The sequence below is a fragment of the Dreissena polymorpha genome, chromosome 8, assembly GCF_020536995.1.
Source record: "Dreissena polymorpha isolate Duluth1 chromosome 8, UMN_Dpol_1.0, whole genome shotgun sequence".
In the NCBI taxonomy this organism is placed as follows: Eukaryota; Metazoa; Mollusca; class Bivalvia; order Myida; family Dreissenidae; genus Dreissena; species Dreissena polymorpha.
Genome location: NC_068362.1, coordinates 99898206 through 99920498, shown reverse-complemented (window position 1 = coordinate 99920498; position 22293 = coordinate 99898206). Strand labels below are relative to the sequence as shown.

The window sequence follows — 22293 nt, the reverse complement described above, 5'->3', positions numbered from 1 at the left end:
GTAAACATGAGTGTTCTTGATGAAGCATGTTGATCTTTGACTAAGGAAAAAAACTAAATGACAAAAATAGAAAGTGTTAATCACTGAATTAAGTTTGTTTAAACTCTTTTTATGTTATCCTACACTTATAATGCTGAACTAGAGCTTTGTCACAGACGTGACGAATACCCCCACATGCCACATTGACACATAATATTTTGCATGACGTCTTCACAAAAAACAGTGGACACCATGCTCAATTTTTAAAACGCACTAAGTGACCCATTGACCTAGTTTCTGACCCAGAAAGGCCCATGTTCTAACTTGGCCTTAAGATCATCTCCATAAAACTTCTGACCAAGTTTGGTGAAGATCGGATGTAAACTACTTGAATTAGAGAGCGGACACCATGCTCAATGTTAAAAAACACACTAAGTGACCCCGTGACCTAGTTTTAGGCCCGGAATGGCCCATGTTCAAACTTGTCCTAGAGATCATTCAGTAAAAACTTGTGACCAAGTTTGGTGAGGATTGGATGAAAACTACTTGAATTAGAGAGCGGACAACATGGTGAGGTTTAAAACCGCAAAGATACCCTGTGACCTAGTTTTTGACCCGGCATGACCCATATTCAAACTTGACCTTGACATCATCTAGATACAACTTCTGACCGAGTTTGGTGAATATTGGATGAAAACTACTTGAATTAGAGAGCGGACAACATTGTGATGTTAAAAACGTACTAAGTGACCCCGTGACCTTGTTTTTGACCCGGCATGACCCATATTCAAACTTACCCTAGACATTATCAAGATACAACTTCTGACCAATTTTGGTGAAGATTGGATAAAAAGAGGGCCTGAAAGGCCCAAAGTCGCTCACCTGAGATAACAAGATATTAATTGGACAAATCTTCTGACCAAGTTTCACGAAGATCGGAAAATAAATATGGCCTCTAGAGTGTTAACAAGGTTTTACTAAAGCCATATAAGGAAAAATGCCCCGCCCCCTGGTGCCATGTTTTTCAACCAACCGGCATCATTTTTGAACTCGTCCAAGATATTATCGGGATGAATCTTCTGACCAAGTTTCTTGAAGATCGGACAGTAAATGTGGCCTCTAAGAGTGTTAACAAGATTTTACTATAGGCATATAAGGAAAAATGCCCCGCCCCTTGGAAGCCATTTTTTTCAAGCAAACATAATTATTTTTGAACTCATCCAAGATATCATTGAGACCAATCTTCTGACTAAATTTCATGAAGATTGGACTATAAATGTGGCCTCTAGAGTGTTAACAAGGTTTTACTATAGCAATGTGGCAATGTTTTTCAACCAACTGGCATCATTTTTGAACTCGTCCAAGATATTATTGGGATGAATCTTCTGACCGAGTTTCATGAAGATCGGACCATAAATGTGACCTCTAGAGTGTTAACAAGATTTTACTATAGCCTTATATAGCCATATAAGGAAAAATGCCCCGCCCCTTGGCAGCCATGTTTTTCAAGCAAACATAACCATTTTCAAACTCATCCAAGATATCATTAAGACAAATCTTCTGACCATATTTCATCACGATTGGACAATAAATGTGGCCTCTAGAGTGTTAACAAGGTTTTACTATAGCCATATAAGGAAAAATGCCCTGCCCCCTGGCGGCCATGTTTTTCAACCAACCAGCATCATTTTCGAACTCGCCCAAGATATTATTGGGATGAATCTTCTGATTAAGTTTCATAAAGATTGGACAATAAATGTGGCCTCAAGAGTGTTAACAAGATTTTACTAAAACCATATAAGGAAAAATGCTCCGCCCCTTGGCAGCCATGTTTTTCAAGCAAAGGTTACCATTTTTGAACTCATCCAAGATATCAGTGGGACAATTCTCTGAGCAAGTTTCATGAAGATCGGAAAATAAATGTGGCCTCTAGAGTGTTAACAAGGTTTTACTATAGCCATATAAGGAAAAATGCCCCACCCACTGGCGGCCATGTTTTTCAACCAACCAGCATCATTTTCGAACTCGTCCAAGATATTATTGGGATGAATCTTCTGACCAAGTTTTATGAAGATCAGACAATAAATGTGGCCTCTAGAGTGTTAACAAGATTTTACTAAAGCCATATATAGCCATATAAGGAAAAATGCCCCGGCCCTTGGCAGCCATGTTTTTTACGCAAATGTAACTATTTTCGAACTCATCCAAGATATCATTGAAACCAAATTTCATGAAGATTGGACAATAAATGTGGCCTCTAGAGAGTTAACAAGGCAAATGTTGACGCCGCACAACGCACTACAGACGACGGACAAAAAGCGATCACAAAAGCTCACCATGAGCAAGTTGTGCTCAGGTGAGCGAAAAAACTACTTGAATTAGAGAGCGGACAACATGGTGAGGTTTTAAACACACTAAGTGACCCCGTGACCTAGTTTTTTACCTGGCATGGCCCATGTTCGAACTTGACCTACACATCATCTAGTTACAACTTCTGACCAAGTGTGGTGAAGATCGGATTTAAACTACTTGAAATAGAGAGTGGACACCATGCTCAATGTGTAAAATGTACTAAGTGACCCTGTGACCTAGTTTTTGATCTGGCATGGACCATGTTCGACCTTGGTCTTCAGATCATCTAGATAAAACTTCTGACCAAGTTTGGTGAAGATCAGATGAAAACTACTGAATAAGAGAGAGGACACCATGCTGAATGTTAAAAAACGCACTAAGTGACCCCGGACCTAGTTTTTGACCCAGCAAGGCCCATGTTCGAACTTGGCCTTAAGATGATCCAGATACAACTCCTGACCAAGTTTGGTGAAGATCGGATGAAAACTACTTGAATTAGAGAGCGGACAATATGCTGAATGTTTATAATTCACTAAGTGACCCCGTGACCTAGTTTTTGACCCGGCAAGGCCCATGTTCGAACTTGGCCTAGACATCATGTAGATATAACTTCTGACCAAGTTTGGTGAAGATCGGATGAAAACTACTTGAATGAGAGAGCGGACACTTAATACGGACTGACAGACAGACCGACAGACAAGTTCACTCCTATATACCACCCTAAACTTCGTTTGTGGGGGTATAATTATATAGTATTTGAAACTAATTCACATTATTTTATATTTGTTACAGTTTTAATACATGATTACCATGATATGCATACATTCTACATGGAGAAAAATCTAATTGAGCCACGCCCTGTGAAAAGGGGATTTTATGAATGTGCGTAAAGTGTCGTCCCAGATTAGCCTGTGCAGTCCCCACAGGCTAATCATGAACGAAACATTCCGCCTTAACTTGATTTTTGCTAAAAAGAGACAATTTTGTAAATGAAAAATATCATAACAACGGAAAGCATCGTCCCTGATTAGCCTGCGTGGACTACACAAGCTAATCTGGGATGACACTTTACACACATTCATTAAACCCCATTCTGGGATGACACTTGACCCACATTCATTAAACTCCATTTTCATAGAGCACAGCCAAAATGTAAGCTCACATGTCTAAGATGCACTACTGTGCCTGTTGTTTCAACCATGGGATTCTTTTTGTAATGCTCCACAAGATCAGCCAGACTGTTGAACTGTTCACCGCCTCCCACGTCAAACTTGGCGTTTTGCTGAAAAGAGGTTGTACAGTGTTAAAGGGACCGTTTCACAGATTTTTGCAGCTATAAAGTTTGTCATTAAACGCTTTATATTGATAAATGGAAGCATTGGATCTAAAAAGCTCCAATAAAATAAAAAAAAGAAGAAAATTAAACAAAGAAAAAAAAGTAACCCTCAACTAGACCTGAACCATTGACCCCTGGAGTAAAAGTCTAACATTTAGACCAAGTCTAACATTTAGACCACTTGACCATCCGTGATCATAGAGTGATGTATTTTATACTATATATAAGCAATCCTCCTAGTGTCACAAAATATAACGACAACAACAGAAGTTGCAACGCTTAAAGCCACACACCTTGAAATGAAATACATGTCATTTGAGAAAACCAGGTTTGATGCATTTGCGTAAAGTGTTTTCCCAGATCAGCCTGGTAAGTCTGCACAGGCTAAATCAGGGACAACTATTTCAGATTTTATGGAATTTTTTGTTTCAATGAAGTTTCTTCTTAGCAAATATCCAATTCATGCAACAAGTTCTGTGTCTCATCAGCCCGTGGGATGACGCTGCTGCGCACATGTATTAAGTCTTGTGTTACCAAACTGAGATTCATAGGTATTGACCAAGAACACATTGATATCATAGGGAGCAAAGTTGTATGTAAAAATAAGTAGAATTTGTTTCAGAAAAAAGAAGTAAGAGATAAATACAGCATTCTCTCCTGTAATTTGTGGCAGGTGATAGAAAAACATCAGAAAATGCCACAGTTTCACAATCAACACTAACTTGAAGTATATGTTTGAAAAACAAAGAACCACAGAAAAAGTTGCTGATAAAGTTCAATTTATGTGTTTTGAACAATAAGCTTCAATTGGGTTATTTGCAGATGTTTATTTAAACTTGATTGCAAAGAAGAAATCATAAGGATAAACAAATAACACGTATTTGTCTTATACGAGTCTTTGTTATTGTACCATACCAAACCCCACACAATAGTTTTCCAAAGCATACCAGTAAGTACGCAATGTACTTACTTTGTCAGGTTCCTGAAAGAAGATATGTACACTATGCATCTCAACTTTAATTTTGTAAATGAATTTATTAACGAAGCACTTAAAGCCACACACCTTGAAATGAAATACATGTTTATCAGTACATATAGATGCAAATTGAAACTGTGCAAAATTGCCATTAAATCTATAGCCTAGTTAGCAAGTAATTTATAATTTTTTTAAAAACCAAAGTAGGATTTCTATATGTATAGGTCAGGGTTTTTTTTTAGAAAGAGGGGAAGACGCTGGACGCTGGGTAAAAGGGGAAAATCAAGTGCGAAAGAGACATATTTGGGGAAAAAATAAAAACTGTTCATTTCAATGTCTATAACTCACCTACAGACTTAAGGGTTTTTTTAAGAAAAAGAGGCATGTCTCTGGCCTTTTTGTTCTTAAACACATGAACAAGTATGATGTTAAAGTCAAAGTCCTAAATAAAGTTGCAGGTGTAGATCTAATAATGGGAAATGTTTTCAACTGGGGCCGGGGAACGATGTCAATATTATGATTTCAATTTCATTATGAATGGGTTGACGATCTAGATCAGCTACAGTATTGGAAGGGAAAGGTGCGGCAGTTGCCGATTGTCTACTTTCACTTTCACAATAATCCGACAGAATTAATCGATGTTGATTACATGTACCTCCGAATCCTGCTGGGTTTCAACGGTTTTTGATGATTCATTCTTAAAAAATGCGCCAACTCAATTAATATTTTCCGAGTCCGAACGTTTTATTTTGTTCGTGTATGAACGCCAATTGTGAGACTTGTTTCTGTTTTAACGTTTATATCTTGGCTTTCACATAACCCGGATGAAAATTCGACTGGTTTCCGGTAATTAATTGACGAAACACCCTTCTCGCGCAAGACAGGAATCCAGTAAAATAGTCACATGATTAATACGATTAGTTGCCCGGTTTCCATGACGTAATTTAAGAGCTATATATAGAATCACTGGGATTCCCAGATTTGAGTGTCCGTCGGGAGAGAGAGAGAGAGAGAGAGCGAGATCGTTGTACATAGTACAAATTGGATAAGTGTCGACTTCCCAAAAGAAAAAAAACATTTCTTTGAGGGTAAAATATTATATTTTGGTGAAAAATTATATTTTTGGAGGGGAAATGGTATTTTTAGGGGAAAAATTCTGGTAGGGGATTATTTTTTAGTTTTAAAGCGCAAAAAAGACGGATTTCTACCTTGTTACAACCAGATATATTTTAATTGGCATAGATAAAATTAAATCTATAGCCTAGTTTGCAAGTAATTTATTATTTGTGTTAATTTTAAAACAGAAAGTAGGATTTCTATACGTATACGTCCATTTCGACAAACGCAATTATTTTTAAGTTTTAAAGCGCAAAAAAGACGGATTTCTACCTTGTAACCACCAGATATATTGTAATTGGCATAGATAAAATTAAATCTAAAGCCTAGTTAGCAAGTAATTTATTATTTATACGGTATGGCTTTTAAAATCGAAAGTAGCATTTCTAGACGTATACGTCCATTTTAACAAACACAATTATTTTTAAGTTTTAAAGCGCAAAAAAGACGGATTTCTACCTTGTAACCACCAGATATATTGTAATTGGCATAGTTAAAATATGTTTCTTATTTATACATAAATTTCATTTCATTTCAAGGTGTGTGGCTTTAATAATTTTCAGCTTTTCAAATCATCAAAAGATACATATAATGGATATTTTAGAGCATGGTAAATGTTCAATATTACTTTTTCCTCACAAATATCATAACTGCAATGAAAATTTGAGAATCTGAAACATTTTTTTTTAATTTTGTCAATTTACCAAATCATGAAAAGGTCACGTGTGTGAAACCCTTTCATAATCATAAGAAAAGTGAAAATGAAGTAACTCGCAGTCTGTTCAGGTTTTATGCTGTTTGCTGCTCATCAGTATCTAAGGGTTGGAAATGAAGCCTTTTTAACTTGAATCTAGTAAGAAAGGTCTTAAATTAAATTTAACTCTCTTAGGAAATACAAATAGGTCAAAATACAAATCTAAGTGGTAAAGGATCATGAAGAGCAGACAAACAATTAAAATGGCCATGCCATTAAACCAGGTTTATAAACGCCATAAAAACAAATACTTTTGTGTTAATATTGCTACAGTTGTAAAATTACTGACAATTTACGGAACAGAACATAACATTTCGGTCCGGAAAAGCAAAATTGAAAGGCACAAGTCGGACAAGTGGATTTAAAAACTTTAAAATAAAAGATATGAGCCCTGATCTTTCTCTATTGCATGTATAGAAACAATGCAACCATTACAAAATTGTTGTCATTTCATCGATTCCAAGGCCGATTTAGAACTTTGATCAGGAACAGGTTTCTAGAGCATTTTCTGCACACACAAAATTACCGTATTTGTGGTTTGGGTCTTAACCTCTCAGATATAAACTTTGACACCTTTGTAGTAATTTACGAAATTAAATCTTTTTTTGCTAAATCCAAGTTTTAAAGGTTGCAATTCCAACCCTAAGATACTGATGAGCAGCAAGCAGCATAAAACCTCAACAGACTGTGAGTTACTCCCAGGGTGTTCTGTTTTAAATTGCTTCTGAGCCGGTGAGGGTTAAATATCAAGGAAAACTCACCACATTTCTTCGAATCGTCACGTGAGTAACCTTGTCCTCACACTTCACAGAAAGGACGAAGAACCCGGGCTTGCTTTGAGATTCTCGCACCAGATAGCTGCCGTACTTCCCATTGTCCATTAACTGCTTCTCTGCCTCCTTGCCCGATATATGGCCATGGAACCACCTGAAGATAGGAAACACTAAACAACATTAACCCTTTGCATGCTGGGAAATTTGTTGTCTGCTAAAATGTCGTCTGCTGAATTTCTAAAATTAGCATTTTCTTCAATTTTTTCAAAGGATACTATCAGAATAGCAAACAGTTTGGATCCTGATGAGACGCCACATTCTGTGGCGTCTCATCTGGCTCCAAACTGTTTGCAAAGGCCTTCAAAACTCGGTTCCAGCACTGAAAGAGTTAACATTATGATATAGGAATTATGATAGAAATGGGCTGTTCTCTGTGAAAAGGGGATTTAATGCATGTGGGTAACGTATCTCCCAGATTAGCTTGTGCAGACTGCACAGGCTAATCAGGGACATAACTTTTCGCTTATATGATATTTTTCGTTTAAAGAAAGGTTCTAATTAGCAAAAATTCAGGTTAAGCGGAAAGTGTTGTCCCTGATTAGCCTGTGTGGACTGCACAGACTGCACAGACTAATCTGGGATGACGCTTTACACACATGCATCAAACCACCTTTTCACAGCCCAAATTATTATGAGAGATTAATCATGAAGCTCCAGAAATATTTTATAATAGAAATTTATTAAATAAATTATTATAAGAGATTAATTGCAGAACTTTGGACATTATTATAATTTTTTATAAAATTTATTCAAACCACTTAATTTCAAAACTCAGGACATTATAAGCAAGGAAACTTGAAACTCCAAAACAATAAGAAATTTATTGAATTAATGAGTTATAAATGTAGTAAGTGATTAAATTCTTTCTAAGATTTCACAAGGCAACCTTATTGTCCGATGCATTTGACCCAGATTTGTACTTGTCCTATATGCCCGATTGTTGCAAAAAGCTACCACGTGCCTTCTAATTTCAATGTCACATGGTACCACGTGCCTTCTAATTTCAATGTCACATGGTACCACGTGCCTTCTAATTTTAATGTCACATGTTACCTTTTTGCACCAATAGGGCGATAAATTATTAACATTAACATACAGTGGCCAAGTTTCATTCACTTTGGATCGGAAATGTGGCCTTGGATGCATGTGACTGTCATTTATATCATAATCTGCTTAGTCAATGTAACAAATTTAGTCAATGTAACAAATTTAGTCAAGGTAACAAATTTAGTCAAGGTAACAAATTAAGTCAAGGTAACAAATTTTACAAAGTTTAGTGATGATTGAGTTTTGAATGTGGCCTCTATAGTGATAACATTAATTATTTTATTTAAGCTCTTTTTTATCTGGTTATTGAGTTTTGAATATGACCTCTATAGTTAAGATTTATTAAAGCTCTTTTCTTTATCTGGTTAGAATACCTACTTTTTGGATGCGTGTGGCCATGATTCAAACACAGCCTTAAAATTGTCAAGATAAGTATTCTGAACAAGTTTCATCAAGATTGCTTCAATAAATTAATGTGACCTCCAAAGTGACAACACGATTTTTCAAAGATCTGCCGCATTACCAAGATTTCAACTTGGCCTATACATTTTTAAAATTCTGACCATGTTTCATCAAGATTTAGTCAAACCTTTGGCCTAGTAACCTTATTTGCATAAAGTGTCGTCCGAGATTAGCCAGGCTTATCAGGGACGCCACTTTCTGTGTTAATGTGTTTTTTTACATGAAATTGATAATTAACAAAAATCCAGTTTCGGTGGAAAGTGTCCTCCCTGATTAGCCAGTGCAGAATGCACAGGCTTAAAAGGGACTACACTTTATGCACCCTGTAGTGGTATTCTCAATTTATATTTCTCCACCATATAACCACCCCACCCAACCCTACATTTACACTTCCACCTACCCACCTTTCCATACTTTACTCATAAAATGACCCACCCACCTTTCTGTAGTGGGATCTTCAGAGTTGACTGGGAATTTCAGCTCGATCACGTCTCCATTCTTCTCCTTCAGCTGGCCCATGTTCTCCATGTAATACTGCACGAGTTCAGCGAGCGTGGCAAACTTCTCTCCTCCGTAGAGGTCATAGAAGTCTCCTGTGTTCTGGATCTTGATGTGTGTAACCTGGCCATTGCGTCTAGAGAACAGATTGAATACAGGTCAGTGCTGATATACATGCTATGCAACAGATGTGTGTGGCCTGTCCATCGCATCTATGGGAAAGATTTGATGCAGGTCAATTAAGCTTTAACTATTTATTTTAGCTTGATTGTATCAAAAGCTTTCAAGTCTGTTTCCTTGGCCTACAACCGGTACTTGCTGTCTTTGGGGAAGATCTAGAAAAAGCTCCCCGAGTGGGGATCAAACCGTGACCTCCCGATCGCTAGTTGGACTACATATCCATTACGCAACTGCGAACTTAAGCGCCTTCTTGCAACCCTGCACTGGTACATATTTTACAGGGCTTGTTAAGGTTCCAAGTTTAATATCTATAAAATGGTAAAATATACATTTTTGAATGTAATACATACAAATTTGGTTTGCTTTGACAATGTGTAAAACAGTGTTAACAAGGTTTTACAGTAGCTATATACAGCTATATGGCTAAATATATATAACTCAACCAGAACCATTTTGAACGCATCCAAGATATCATTGTGTTAAATCCTTTGCAAATGTGGCCTCTAGAGACTTGACTAGGCAAATTGACATCACACGAACGACAAAAGGCGATCACAAAGGCTAACCATAAGCACATTATGCAAATCTGAGCTAAACAAGAGCTGTGTTCGTGAAACACAATGCCCCCTACTGCGCCGCTTTGAAGCCATATATTTTACTTTTGACCTTGAAGGATGACCTTGACCTTTCACCGCTCAAAATGTGCAGCTCCATGAGATACGCGTGCATGCCAAATACGGAGATGCTATCTTCAATATTGCAAAATTTGACCTTTGACCTTGAAGGATGACCTTGACCTTTCACCTTTCAAAATGTGCAGCTCCATGAGATACACATGCATGCCAAATATCAAGTTGCTATCTTCAATATTAAACAAGAGATGTGTTCGTCAGAAACACAATGCCCCCTTTTGCGCCGCTTTGAAATATAATAAAAAAATGACCTTTTACCTTGAAGGATGACCTTGACCGTGAACTCCCACCACTCAAATTGTGCAGCTTCATGAGATAACCGCTTGAAATTTTTTTATTTTTTTTTTACCTTTGATCTTGAAGGATGATCTTGACCTTGAACTTCCACCACTCAAAATGTGCAGCTTCATGAGAACGCCGCTATGAAATTTTATTTATTTTTGACCATTAACCTTGAAGGATGACCTTGACCTTGAACTTCCACTACTCAAAATGTGCAGCTTCATGAGTTACACATGCATGCCAAATATCAAGTTTCTATCTTCAATAATACAAAAGTTATGGCCAACGTTAAAGTTTTTTTTTGGACGCACTGACAGACTGACATACACACATACTGACGGACAGTTCAACTGCTATATGCCACCCTACCGGGAGCATAAAAAGTGATGGCCAATGTTAAAGTTTTTGGACCGATGGACAGACGCCATATATTTGACATTTGACCTGGAAGGATGACCTTCACCTTTAACTACTCAAAATGTGCAGCTCCATGAGATACACATGCATGCAAAATATCAAGTTGCTATCTTCAATATTGAAAAAGTTATGGCATATGTAAAAGTTTTTGGACAGACAGACAGACGCCATTTATTTGACATTTGACCTTGAAGGATGACCTTGACCTTCATCTTTCACCACTCAAAATGTTCAGCTCCATGAGATACACATGCATGCCAAATATCAAGTTGCTATCTTCAATATTGAAAAAGTTATGGCCAATGTTAAAGTTTTCGGACGGACAGACAGATGCCATATATTTTACATTTTATCTTGAAGGATGACCTTGACCTTTCACCACTCAAAATGTGACGCTCCATGAGATGCACATGTATGCTAAATATCCAGTTTCTATGTTCAATATTTAAAAAGTTATGGCTTTTAAAGTTTTCAGACTGACAGACACACTGACTGACTGACTGACGGACAGTTCAACTGCCATATGCCAACCTACCGGGGGCATAAAAATAGTAAATTAGTTCAAATAGCACATTAAGTCGCTTATAATGTGCAAAGTAAACCATCCAAAGATTTTAACCAAAAATTGTCAACCTGCTCCTTTTCAGTATTTGCATGAATGCGTGACTTTCTAGTTGACAGGTTAGCTCCTAAACAGACTGTGCAAAAGCACAGACTGGTCTGGATTTCTGCTCATCCCACATGGCATAATACAGGGGTGTGATGGAGGTGAAGTCTGAGGGGAGGAACATTGTGTAGAGTCATCGCACATGGCATAATACAGGGGTGTGATGGAGGTGAAGTCTGAGGGGAAGAACATTGTGTAGACTGATCACATGGCATAATACAGGGGTGTGATGGAGGTGAAGTCTGAGGGGAAGAACATTGTGTAGACTGATCACATGGCATAATACAGGGGTGTGATGGAGGTGAAGTCTGAGGGGAGGAACATTGTGTAGAGTCATCCCACATGGCATAATACAGGGGTGTGATGGAGGTGAAGTCTGAGGGGAAGAACATTGTGTAGACTGATCACATGGCATAATACAGGGGTGTGATGGAGGTGAAGTCTGAGGGGAAGAACATTGTGTAGACTGATCACATGGCATAATACAGGCGTGTGATGGAGGTGAAGTCTGAGGGGAGGAACATTGTGTAGAGTCATCACACATGGCATAATACAGGCGTGTGATGGAGGTGAAGTCTGAGGGGAGGAACATTGTGTAGACTGATCACATGGCATAATACAGGCGTGTGATGGAGGTGAAGTCTGAGGGGAGGAACATTGTGTAGAGTCATCGCACATGGCATAATACAGGGGTGTGATGGAGGTGAAGTCTGAGGGGAGGAACATTGTGTAGACTGATCACATGGCATAATACAGGGGTGTGATGGAGGTGAAGTCTGAGGGGAGGAACATTGTGTAGACTGATCACATGGCATAATACAGGCGTGTGATGGAGGTGAAGTCTGAGGGGAGGAACATTGTGTAGAGTCATCGCACATGGCATAATACAGGGGTGTGATGGAGGTGAAGTCTGAGGGGAGGAACATTGTGTAGACTGATCACATGGCATAATACAGGGGTGTGATGGAGGTGAAGTCTGAGGGGAGGAACATTGTGTAGACTGATCACATGGCATAATACAGGGGTGTGATGGAGGTGAAGTCTGAGGGGAGGAACATTGTGTAGAGTCATCGCACATGCCATAATACAGGGGTGTGATGGAGGTGAAGTCTGAGGGGAGGAACATTGTGTAGAGTCATCGCACATGCCATAATACAGGCGTGTGATGGAGGTGAAGTCTGAGGGGAGGAACATTGTGTAGACTGATCACATGGCATAATACAGGGGTGTGATGGAGGTGAAGTCTGAGGGGAGGAACATTGTGTAGAGTCATCGCACATGCCATAATACAGGGGTGTGATGGAGGTGAAGTCTGAGGGGAGGAACATTGTGTAGAGTCATCCCACATGGCATAATACAGGGGTGTGATGGAGGTGAAGTCTGAGGGGAGGAACATTGTGTAGAGTCATCGCACATGGCATAATACAGGGGTGTGATGGAGGTGAAGTCTGAGGGGAGGAACATTGTGTAGACTGATCACATGGCATAATACAGGGGTGTGATGGAGGTGAAGTCTGAGGGGAGGAACATTGCGTAGAGTCATCCCACATGGCATAATACAGGGGTGTGATGGAGGTGAAGTCTGAGGGGAGGAACATTGTGTAGAGTCATCGCACATGGCATAATACAGGGGTGTGATGGAGGTGAAGTCTGAGGGGAGGAACATTGTGTAGACTGATCACATGGCATAATACAGGGGTGTGATGGAGGTGAAGTCTGAGGGGAGGAACATTGTGTAGAGTCATCGCACATGCCATAATACAGGGGTGTGATGGAGGTGAAGTCTGAGGGGAGGAACATTGTGTAGACTGATCACATGGCATAATACAGGGGTGTGATGGAGGTGAAGTCTGAGGGGAGGAACATTGTGTAGAGTCATCCCACATGCCATAATACAGGGGTGTGATGGAGGTGAAGTCTGAGGGGAGGAACATTGTGTAGAGTCATCGCACATGGCATAATACAGGGGTGTGATGGAGGTGAAGTCTGAGGGGAGGAACATTGCGTAGAGTCATCCCACATGGCATAATACAGGGGTGTGATGGAGGTGAAGTCTGAGGGGAAGAACATTGTGTAGACTGATCACATGGCATAATACAGGGGTGTGATGGAGGTAAAGTCTGAGGGGAGGAACATTGTGTAGAGTCATCGCACATGGCATAATACAGGGGTGTGATGGAGGTGAAGTCTGAGGGGAGGAACATTGTGTAGAGTCATCCCACATGGCATAATACAGGGGTGTGATGGAGGTGAAGTCTGAGGGGAGGAACATTGTGTAGAGTCATCGCACTTGCCATAATACAGGGGTGTGATGGAGGTGAAGTCTGAGGGGAGGAACATTGTGTAGAGTCATCCCACATGGCATAATACAGGGGTGTGATGGAGGTGAAGTCTGAGGGGAGGAACATTGTGTAGAGTCATCCCACATGGCATAATACAGGGGTGTGATGGAGGTGAAGTCTGAGGGGAGGAACATTGTGTAGAGTCATCCCACATGGCATAATACAGGGGTGTGATGGAGGTGAAGTCTGAGGGGAGGAACATTGTGTAGTCATCCCACATGGCATAATACAGGGGTGTGATGGAGGTGAAGTCTGAGGGGAGGAACATTGTGTAGAGTCATCCCACATGGCATAATACAGGGGTGTGATGGAGGTGAAGTCTGAGGGGAGGAACATTGCGTAGAGTCATCGCACATGGCATAATACAGGGGTGTGATGGAGGTAAAGTCTGAGGGGAGGAACATTGTGTAGAGTCATCGCACATGGCATAATACAGGGGTGTGATGGAGGTGAAGTCTGAGGGGAGGAACATTGTGTAGAGTCATCGCACATGGCATAATACAGGGGTGTGATGGAGGTGAAGTCTGAGGGGAGGAACATTGTGTAGACTGATCACATGGCATAATACAGGGGTGTGATGGAGGTGAAGTCTGAGGGGAGGAACATTGTGTAGAGTCATCGCACATGCCATAATACAGGGGTGTGATGGAGGTGAAGTCTGAGGGGAGGAACATTGTGTAGAGTCATCGCACATGGCATAATACAGGGGTGTGATGGAGGTGAAGTCTGAGGGGAGGAACATTGCGTAGAGTCATCCCACATGGCATAATACAGGGGTGTGATGGAGGTGAAGTCTGAGGGGAGGAACATTGTGTAGACTGATCACATGGCATAATACAGGGGTGTGATGGAGGTAAAGTCTGAGGGGAGGAACATTGTGTAGAGTCATCGCACATGGCATAATACAGGGGTGTGATGGAGGTGAAGTCTGAGGGGAGGAACATTGTGTAGAGTCATCGCACTTGCCATAATACAGGGGTGTGATGGAGGTGAAGTCTGAGGGGAGGAACATTGTGTAGAGTCATCCCACATGGCATAATACAGGGGTGTGATGGAGGTGAAGTCTGAGGGGAGGAACATTGTGTAGAGTCATCCCACATGGCATAATACAGGGGTGTGATGGAGGTGAAGTCTGAGGGGAGGAACATTGTGTAGAGTCATCCCACATGGCATAATACAGGGGTGTGATGGAGGTGAAGTCTGAGGGGAGGAACATTGTGTAGAGTCATCCCACATGGCATAATACAGGGGTGTGATGGAGGTGAAGTCTGAGGGGAGGAACATTGCGTAGAGTCATCGCACATGGCATAATACAGGGGTGTGATGGAGGTAAAGTCTGAAGGGAGGAACATTGTGTAGAGTCATCGCACATGGCATAATACAGGGGTGTGATGGAGGTGAAGTCTGAGGGGAGGAACATTGTGTAGAGTCATCCCACATGGCATAATACAGGGGTGTGATGGAGGTGAAGTCTGAGGGGAGGAACATTGTGTAGAGTCATCGCACATGGCATAATACAGGGGTGTGATGGAGGTGAAGTCTGAGGGGAGGAACATTGCGTAGAGTCATCCCACATGGCATAATACAGGGGTGTGATGGAGGTGAAATCTGAGGGGAGGAACATTGTGTAGAGTCATCCCACATGGCATAATACAGGCGTGTGATGGAGGTGAAGTCTGAGGGGAGGAACATTGCGTAGAGTCATCCCACATGGCATAATACAGGGGTGTGATGGAGGTGAAGTCTGAGGGGAGGAACATTGTGTAGAGTCATCGCACATGGCATAATACAGGGGTGTGATGGAGGTGAAGTCTGAGGGGAGGAACATTGCGTAGAGTCATCGCACATGGCATAATACAGGGGTGTGATGGAGGTAAAGTCTGAGGGGAGGAACATTGCGTAGAGTCATCGCACATGGCATAATACAGGGGTGTGATGGAGGTGAAGTCTGAGGGGAGGAACATTGCGTAGAGTCATCGCACATGGCATAATACAGGGGTGTGATGGAGGTGAAGTCTGAGGGGAGGAACATTGTGTAGACTGATTTTGACTACGCGAATCGCGTGAATAACGCAATGACAAACCTTAAAACACACATTTAAATTTACACCATCTAAACCTTATTAACAAGATCTATTTATGAAAACCTTGTTGAATGCACATTTAACATATTATGCAGTCACCAGTATTAATTGTGATCAAAATCAACGTGTGTTACGATCCTTATGAACGATGACAGCAATCTTTCGCTTGAGCTCAATGTCTTTATATGGAAAATACAGTAAACAGCGATACATTGTTCAACTAACGACAATTTACATCGGGATCCGTAGTTCAAGATTTTTCACATGGAAAATGACTTTATCCTTACCAAGTGGATCTTCCATACCCATTCAGAAAGTGGTATTGCCTTCTATCCATGTCATATTTATATCCACTGTTGTTTCTTCCTTTTCCCATTTAAATTTGTTGTTCAATAATTTTTTAATCTCCGACATTTTGTGAGATTTGTTGTTTCGTTGAAATTCTTCATTTTCACTTCACAAAGGCCCCATTTGCAAACGAATAAGCAAAGAAAAATGAATCACATTTTAAGAGACCAATTCTTATTGGAGGATTGGCAAACGACAGCCAATGACACCGCTTGGTTAGAAAGTGCTTAAGCAGAATCTACCAGTGTAATATGCGGAGATGTTTCACAGGCTGTGGATTTTTCAGGCCGCTTATGAAATACGCCAGCGGAATCGGTCGTACCTCCCTTCCCCATTTTTTTACAAATTTACGCTTATCGCGGAAATGAGCCCTGAAAACCCGGTCCATGGAAATCTGCAGAAAAATCACACCCCTGATAATACCCATTTTAGCATGAAGCCAGTCATTCATAGAATGAGAATGGGCAACCATGACCAAAATGTTAGTTTTCAGGCCAACCTGCACTTCTGAGCCCCCCCCCCCCCCCCCAAAAAAGTTTAGTTAGACTACATCCCTAGTAGGTTTAGCAAGTATAGAAATATTCTGAGAGAGTGAAGTCTCTTATGTGACTGGTACCTGACTGAGAGAGAAAAGTTGCCTATGTTTAGTGCTGCAACAATACGCCAAAAACCGTATTGCAATATATTGTCAGTTCAAAAATCTGTATTGCAATATATCTCAATATATTGTAAACTTGTACCAGAATTATAACTCTCCAATTACCCGATAACCCTGTCAGCGATTTTCCTCCTTCTTTATAAAGTACCGGTAAACGGTACTTTCCCAATCTAATGAAAATTCCCAAATTCCCAATCAGCATCTGAAAAAATCCCAATCGGCGTCCGAATTTTTCTCAAAACGATCGAAAGTTTTGTAACAAAACCCAACTTTCGGCGAGCGAACAAAGAAAATCGTATAGTTGTGTGTAACCACGCGCTCGATTAGTTTCGGTTTTATTATTCAGCGCGTGCGATCAATAGAGTCGTTACTGTTTACGGTGCTTTTGTCAGGCAGCCAGCGTACTGTTTTACGTCAGTTTGTAACCTTGCCTCTGTGGAAAGTGTGTTCAGTCTAATGAACAATCTTTGCACGACCATTCGGAACCGTCTATAACAGGACACATTGACAGCACTAATAATGCTGTGCAGAGAGGGATGCCAGCAACTGATAGATGATCAAACATCAAAGATTGTTGAAATTTTTAAAAAATGAAAGACAGAGACATTGCTTTATAAGAGATTAAAACAACTAGTAATTGATTTTGTGTGTTCTTAATAATATTCTGTTATTTATATCAAATTTATTACTTAATGTTCATTAAGGCATGTCTGCAAATGATTATTTTAATGGGTATGTTTAATTTAAGTATGAACTGCATGATGTATTCAATAAGACCCAAACTTCATGGCGCGATTTTCCCAATTTAAGGATTTCACGACTCGATTTTTCCCAATTTTGAGGTTTTCACGACTCAATTTTTCCCAATTGAACCGGTACGGGTACTTTTCCCAATTGGACAAGGAAAATCGCTGCCTGTATATTCCAGTTTTAAAGAAAATTCTAGTAAATATTTACTAAAAATGTGCTCAAGAATAACAAGAAACACAAACATTCGCAAATTTTCTTAAGTATCAAAAACATTATGGCATTTGTTACTATTTAAAGATGTGATGAAATAGCGTCCAACCGGGACGTTTTTGTTTTCACTGAACACGAGTAATTCGCCTGACGTGATGTTCCCGTTTTTATACAACACAAAATACATCCATACTTTCCATGAGACGTTCTACATGTCTGCATAATTTTTGCGCGCTTTTTATTGAGACAAAGGATAAAGCACTTTTTATTTGACGTTTTTTTATTGTCGCGTAAGCATAAAAATTTGGAAGTGTGTTTCCGAAATTCTGATTACCAATTAAAAATGCTCAATTCAGAATCGTACAAAACATTAAAGGCGGCCGAGTTGATATTTCTCACAACAATTTGGTTTTCTCAACTGACCAGAATTGATCAATATTCGTAAGATACATTCTAAAGCTTAACTCTTCCATTCTGATTTTCGCAAAAATTGTGCCAAAAAATGCCAAAAGCATCAAAGATACGAAACTAAAAATCATGTACATAACGAAATGCTCAAGACTATTATTAACCTGTGACGTATACACGCCTTGGGCCACGTGAGCGCCAATTTCACGTGATTTCCACTTCGGCGCTTTTCAAAACAAAGAACAACTACTAAACCACAGGTGCTGGGTGCGTGGCCAAATCACTTAAACACTTTCAATATGTCATAAAACAACATTTTTCGTCAGTTTGACAAAAAAAAAAAGATATATTATTCATAAACAAGGTAGGTATCTCTTGACACAGGAAAATCACCTACATATACAACTATCGAAATATCACAGCTATGGAACATAATCCACATTAGTACGATTAACAAATAAGAGAGTATAAACTTACAACACAGATTTGTCCTTTTGTTTGCGTTATTACGTCGAAATCATGGTAAATCGGGAATTTTTTATCAGTAATTTCGAGTCCAGCTTCATGTCGATCAGACGCTCAAGTTAAATACGATTCTCGGTTTCAAATTTTCGGTAACTCTGAGGCGCAGTAATGATTATATTAGTGTTTGGTGTGGGCAAAAGACAAATCTGTGTTGTTAGTTGATAAAGTCGTATTTGTTTATTGTACTTACGAGGATTATGTTCGGTAGCTAGGGTATTTCGATACTTTTACTCTTGATAAAATCGGCCCTGAACGTTCGGTCAGACGAGAGCCTACCTCAAATCATTCCTACGAGTTCGAGAAGTGTTTTCTTGTAGTTTATATTGGCAAGTAGCCGTTTGAGGTCATTGCTCGTCACGAGGCAACCTTTCCCAACAAAATGGTACATATTTTACGAAAATCTACCGCCATTTCGGCACTTAATGGCTCAAAAAAGTGTTGAAGAAGGTGATTTTCCTGTGTTAAGAGATAACTACCTTGTGTGTATATATATATCAGATTTTTTTTGTCAAAATGATGAAAAATGTTGTTTTATGACATATTGATAGTGTTTAATTGACTCCTGTGCTCCGGGTCTGTGCATTTATTTTCATGCTTCAGTCCATGTCTCGAGCCAATCACGTGGTTTTACATGTGACCCGCGCGTGTTTAAATATAGATCATTTCTGTCCATGGACAGAAATTGAAAAGCCCTATCTTTGTACTGATTTTGGGCATTTTCTTGACCGATTTTGACCAAATCATGTGCACATCTGACATAAATACGTTCACATTTTGACTCATAATCACTTTTTGCGCCACATAACAAAAATGGGAAAATATACCAACATCAACTCGGCCGGCTTTAACAGTTAAGCGCAATTAATTTAACGATAATCTATTCAAAAGCATCGAACGAATGCTCCCATATAACAACGCTACTCCGTATAATACACTTTTTAGAATGCTATTTTTACGTAAAAATTTATTTACACCGCTTTGCTTTGTTTACCTTGATATCGTTATTTCAGAGCTTTTCTGGACGAAATGTGAATCAATTTTTGTAAAATGTTCGTACCAGTATGATGAAAATCGTATCCCAATACAATATGCGGATTGCGTACTGCGATTTATACCGATATACCTGTATATTGTTGCAGCACTACCTATGTTACTGGTACCTGACTGAGAGAGTGAAGTCTCTTATGTAACTGATACCTGACTGAGAGAGTGAAGTCTCTTATGTAACTGGTACCTGACTGAGAGAGTGAAGTCTCTTATGTTACTGGTACCTGACTGAGAGAGTGAAGTCTCTTATGTAACTGATACCTGACTGAGAGAGTGAAGTCTCTTATGTTACTGGTACCTGACTGAGAGAGTGAAGTCTCTTATGTAACTGGTACCTGACTGAGAGAGTGAAGTCTCTTATGTAACTGGTACCTGACAGAGAGAGTGAAGTCTCTTATGTTACTGGTACCTGACTGAGAGAGTGAAGTCTCTTATGTAACTGGTACCTGACAGAGAGAGTGAAGTCTCTTATGTTACTGGTACCTGACAGAGAGAGTGAAGTCTCTTATGTTACTGGTACCTGACAGAGAGAGTGAAGTCTCTTATGTTACTGGTACCTGACAGAGAGAGTGAAGTCTCTTATGTAACTGGTACCAGACTGAGAGAGTGAAGTCTCTTATGTTACTGGTACCCGACTGAGAGAGTGAAGTCTCTTATGTTACTGGTACCTGACTGAGAGAGTGAAGTCTCTTATGTTACTGGTACCTGACTGAGAGAGTGAAGTCTCTTATGTTACTGGTACCTGACTGAGAGAGTGAAGTCTCTTATGTTACTGGTACCTGACTGAGAGAGAAAAGTTGCCTATGTTACTGGTACCTGACTGAGAGAGTGAAGTCTCTTATGTAACTGGTACCTGACTGAGAGAGTGAAGTCTCTTATGTTACTGGTACCTGACTGAGAGAGTGAAGTCTCTTATGTAACTGGTACCTGACAGAGAGAGTGAAGTCTCTTATGTTACTGGTACCTGACAGAGAGAGTGATGTCTCTTATGTAACTGGTACCTGACTGAGAGAGTGAAGTCTCTTATGTTACTGGTACCCGACTGAGAGAGTGAAGTCTCTTATGTTACTGGTACCTGACTGAGAGAGTGAAGTCTCTTATGTTACTGGTACCTGACTGAGAGAGTTAAGTCTCTTATGTTACTGGTACCTGACTGAGATAGTGAAGTCTCTTATGTAACTGGTACCTGACTGAGAGAGAAAAGTTGCCTATGTTACTGGTACCTGACTAAGAGAGTGAAGTCTCTTATGTTACTGGTACCCGACTGAGAGAGTGAAGTCTCTTATGTTACTGGTACCTGACTGAGAGAGTGAAGTCTCTTATGTAACTGGTACCTGACTGAGAGAGAAAAGTTGCCTATGTTACTGGTACCTGACTGAGAGAGTGAAGTCTCTTATGTAACTGGTACCTGACTGAGAGAGAAAAGTTGCCTATGTTACTGGTACCTGACTGAGAGAGTGAAGTCTCTTATGTAACTGGTACCTGACTGAGAGAGAAAAGTTGCCTATGTTACTGGTACCTGACTGAGAGAGTGAAGTCTCTTATGTAACTGGTACCTGACTGAGAGAGAAAAGTTGCCTATGTCACTGGTACCTGACTGAGAGAGTGAAGTCTCTTATGTTACTGGTACCTGACTGAGAGAGAAAAGTTGCCTATGTCACTGGTACCTGACTGAGAGAGTGAAGTCTCTTATGTAACTGGTATCTGACTGAGAGAGTTAAGTCTCTTATGTAACTGGTATCTGACTGAGAGAGTTAAGTCTCTTATGTAACTGGTACCTGACTGAGAGAGTTAAGTCTCTTATGTAACTGGTACCTGACTGAGAGAGTGAAGTCTCTTATGTAACTGGTACCTGACTGAGAGAGAGAAATCACCTATGTTACTGGTACCTGACTGAGAGAGTGAAGTCCCCTATATTACTGGTGCTGGGCCGGGCCAGGAAACTCCCGTCAAACCCACGGGTCTTCAACAGCTGTTCAGCCCCTTGACCGTCAATATTCGGGTGAAACCATCTGAAATGAGATGCATGTCATGATAAATATGTGGTTTAAATGTATTAACAGATAAATCCTAAAACTACATGGGAGATTCACAACATAACAGTGAAATTCTGGATTATTAAATGTAACAAGTGATTGTTTATCTATACTGGTTTGAACAGAGATTTAAGGAGCCCTGTTTTGATGTCATGGTATGCATCTGAACTATTTTTGGTAAAATAAAAACTATGATTGACAATTGGTTAATAAGAAAATCCCTCAGAAATTTCTGACTTTGTGATCATGTTTGACTGCTAAACTCTTATGTATCTTACATAGATATTTAACCCA

General features: G+C 39.9%; 1 protein-coding gene across 1 annotated transcript in view; it reads right to left on the bottom strand.

Annotated features, from left to right (window-relative positions):
- Positions 1–22293, bottom strand: part of LOC127840764 (tyrosine-protein phosphatase non-receptor type 11-like) — an 83802-nt gene that overhangs the window by 52048 nt on the left and 9461 nt on the right. The window contains exons 2-5 of the mRNA XM_052369179.1: positions 21853–21975; positions 9295–9489; positions 7275–7440; positions 3494–3613 (exon numbers count right to left, since the gene is read on the bottom strand). Of these exons, the coding sequence (XP_052225139.1) occupies positions 3494–3613; positions 7275–7440; positions 9295–9489; positions 21853–21975 (604 nt within the window). The remainder of the gene's footprint in view (positions 1–3493; positions 3614–7274; positions 7441–9294; positions 9490–21852; positions 21976–22293) is intronic.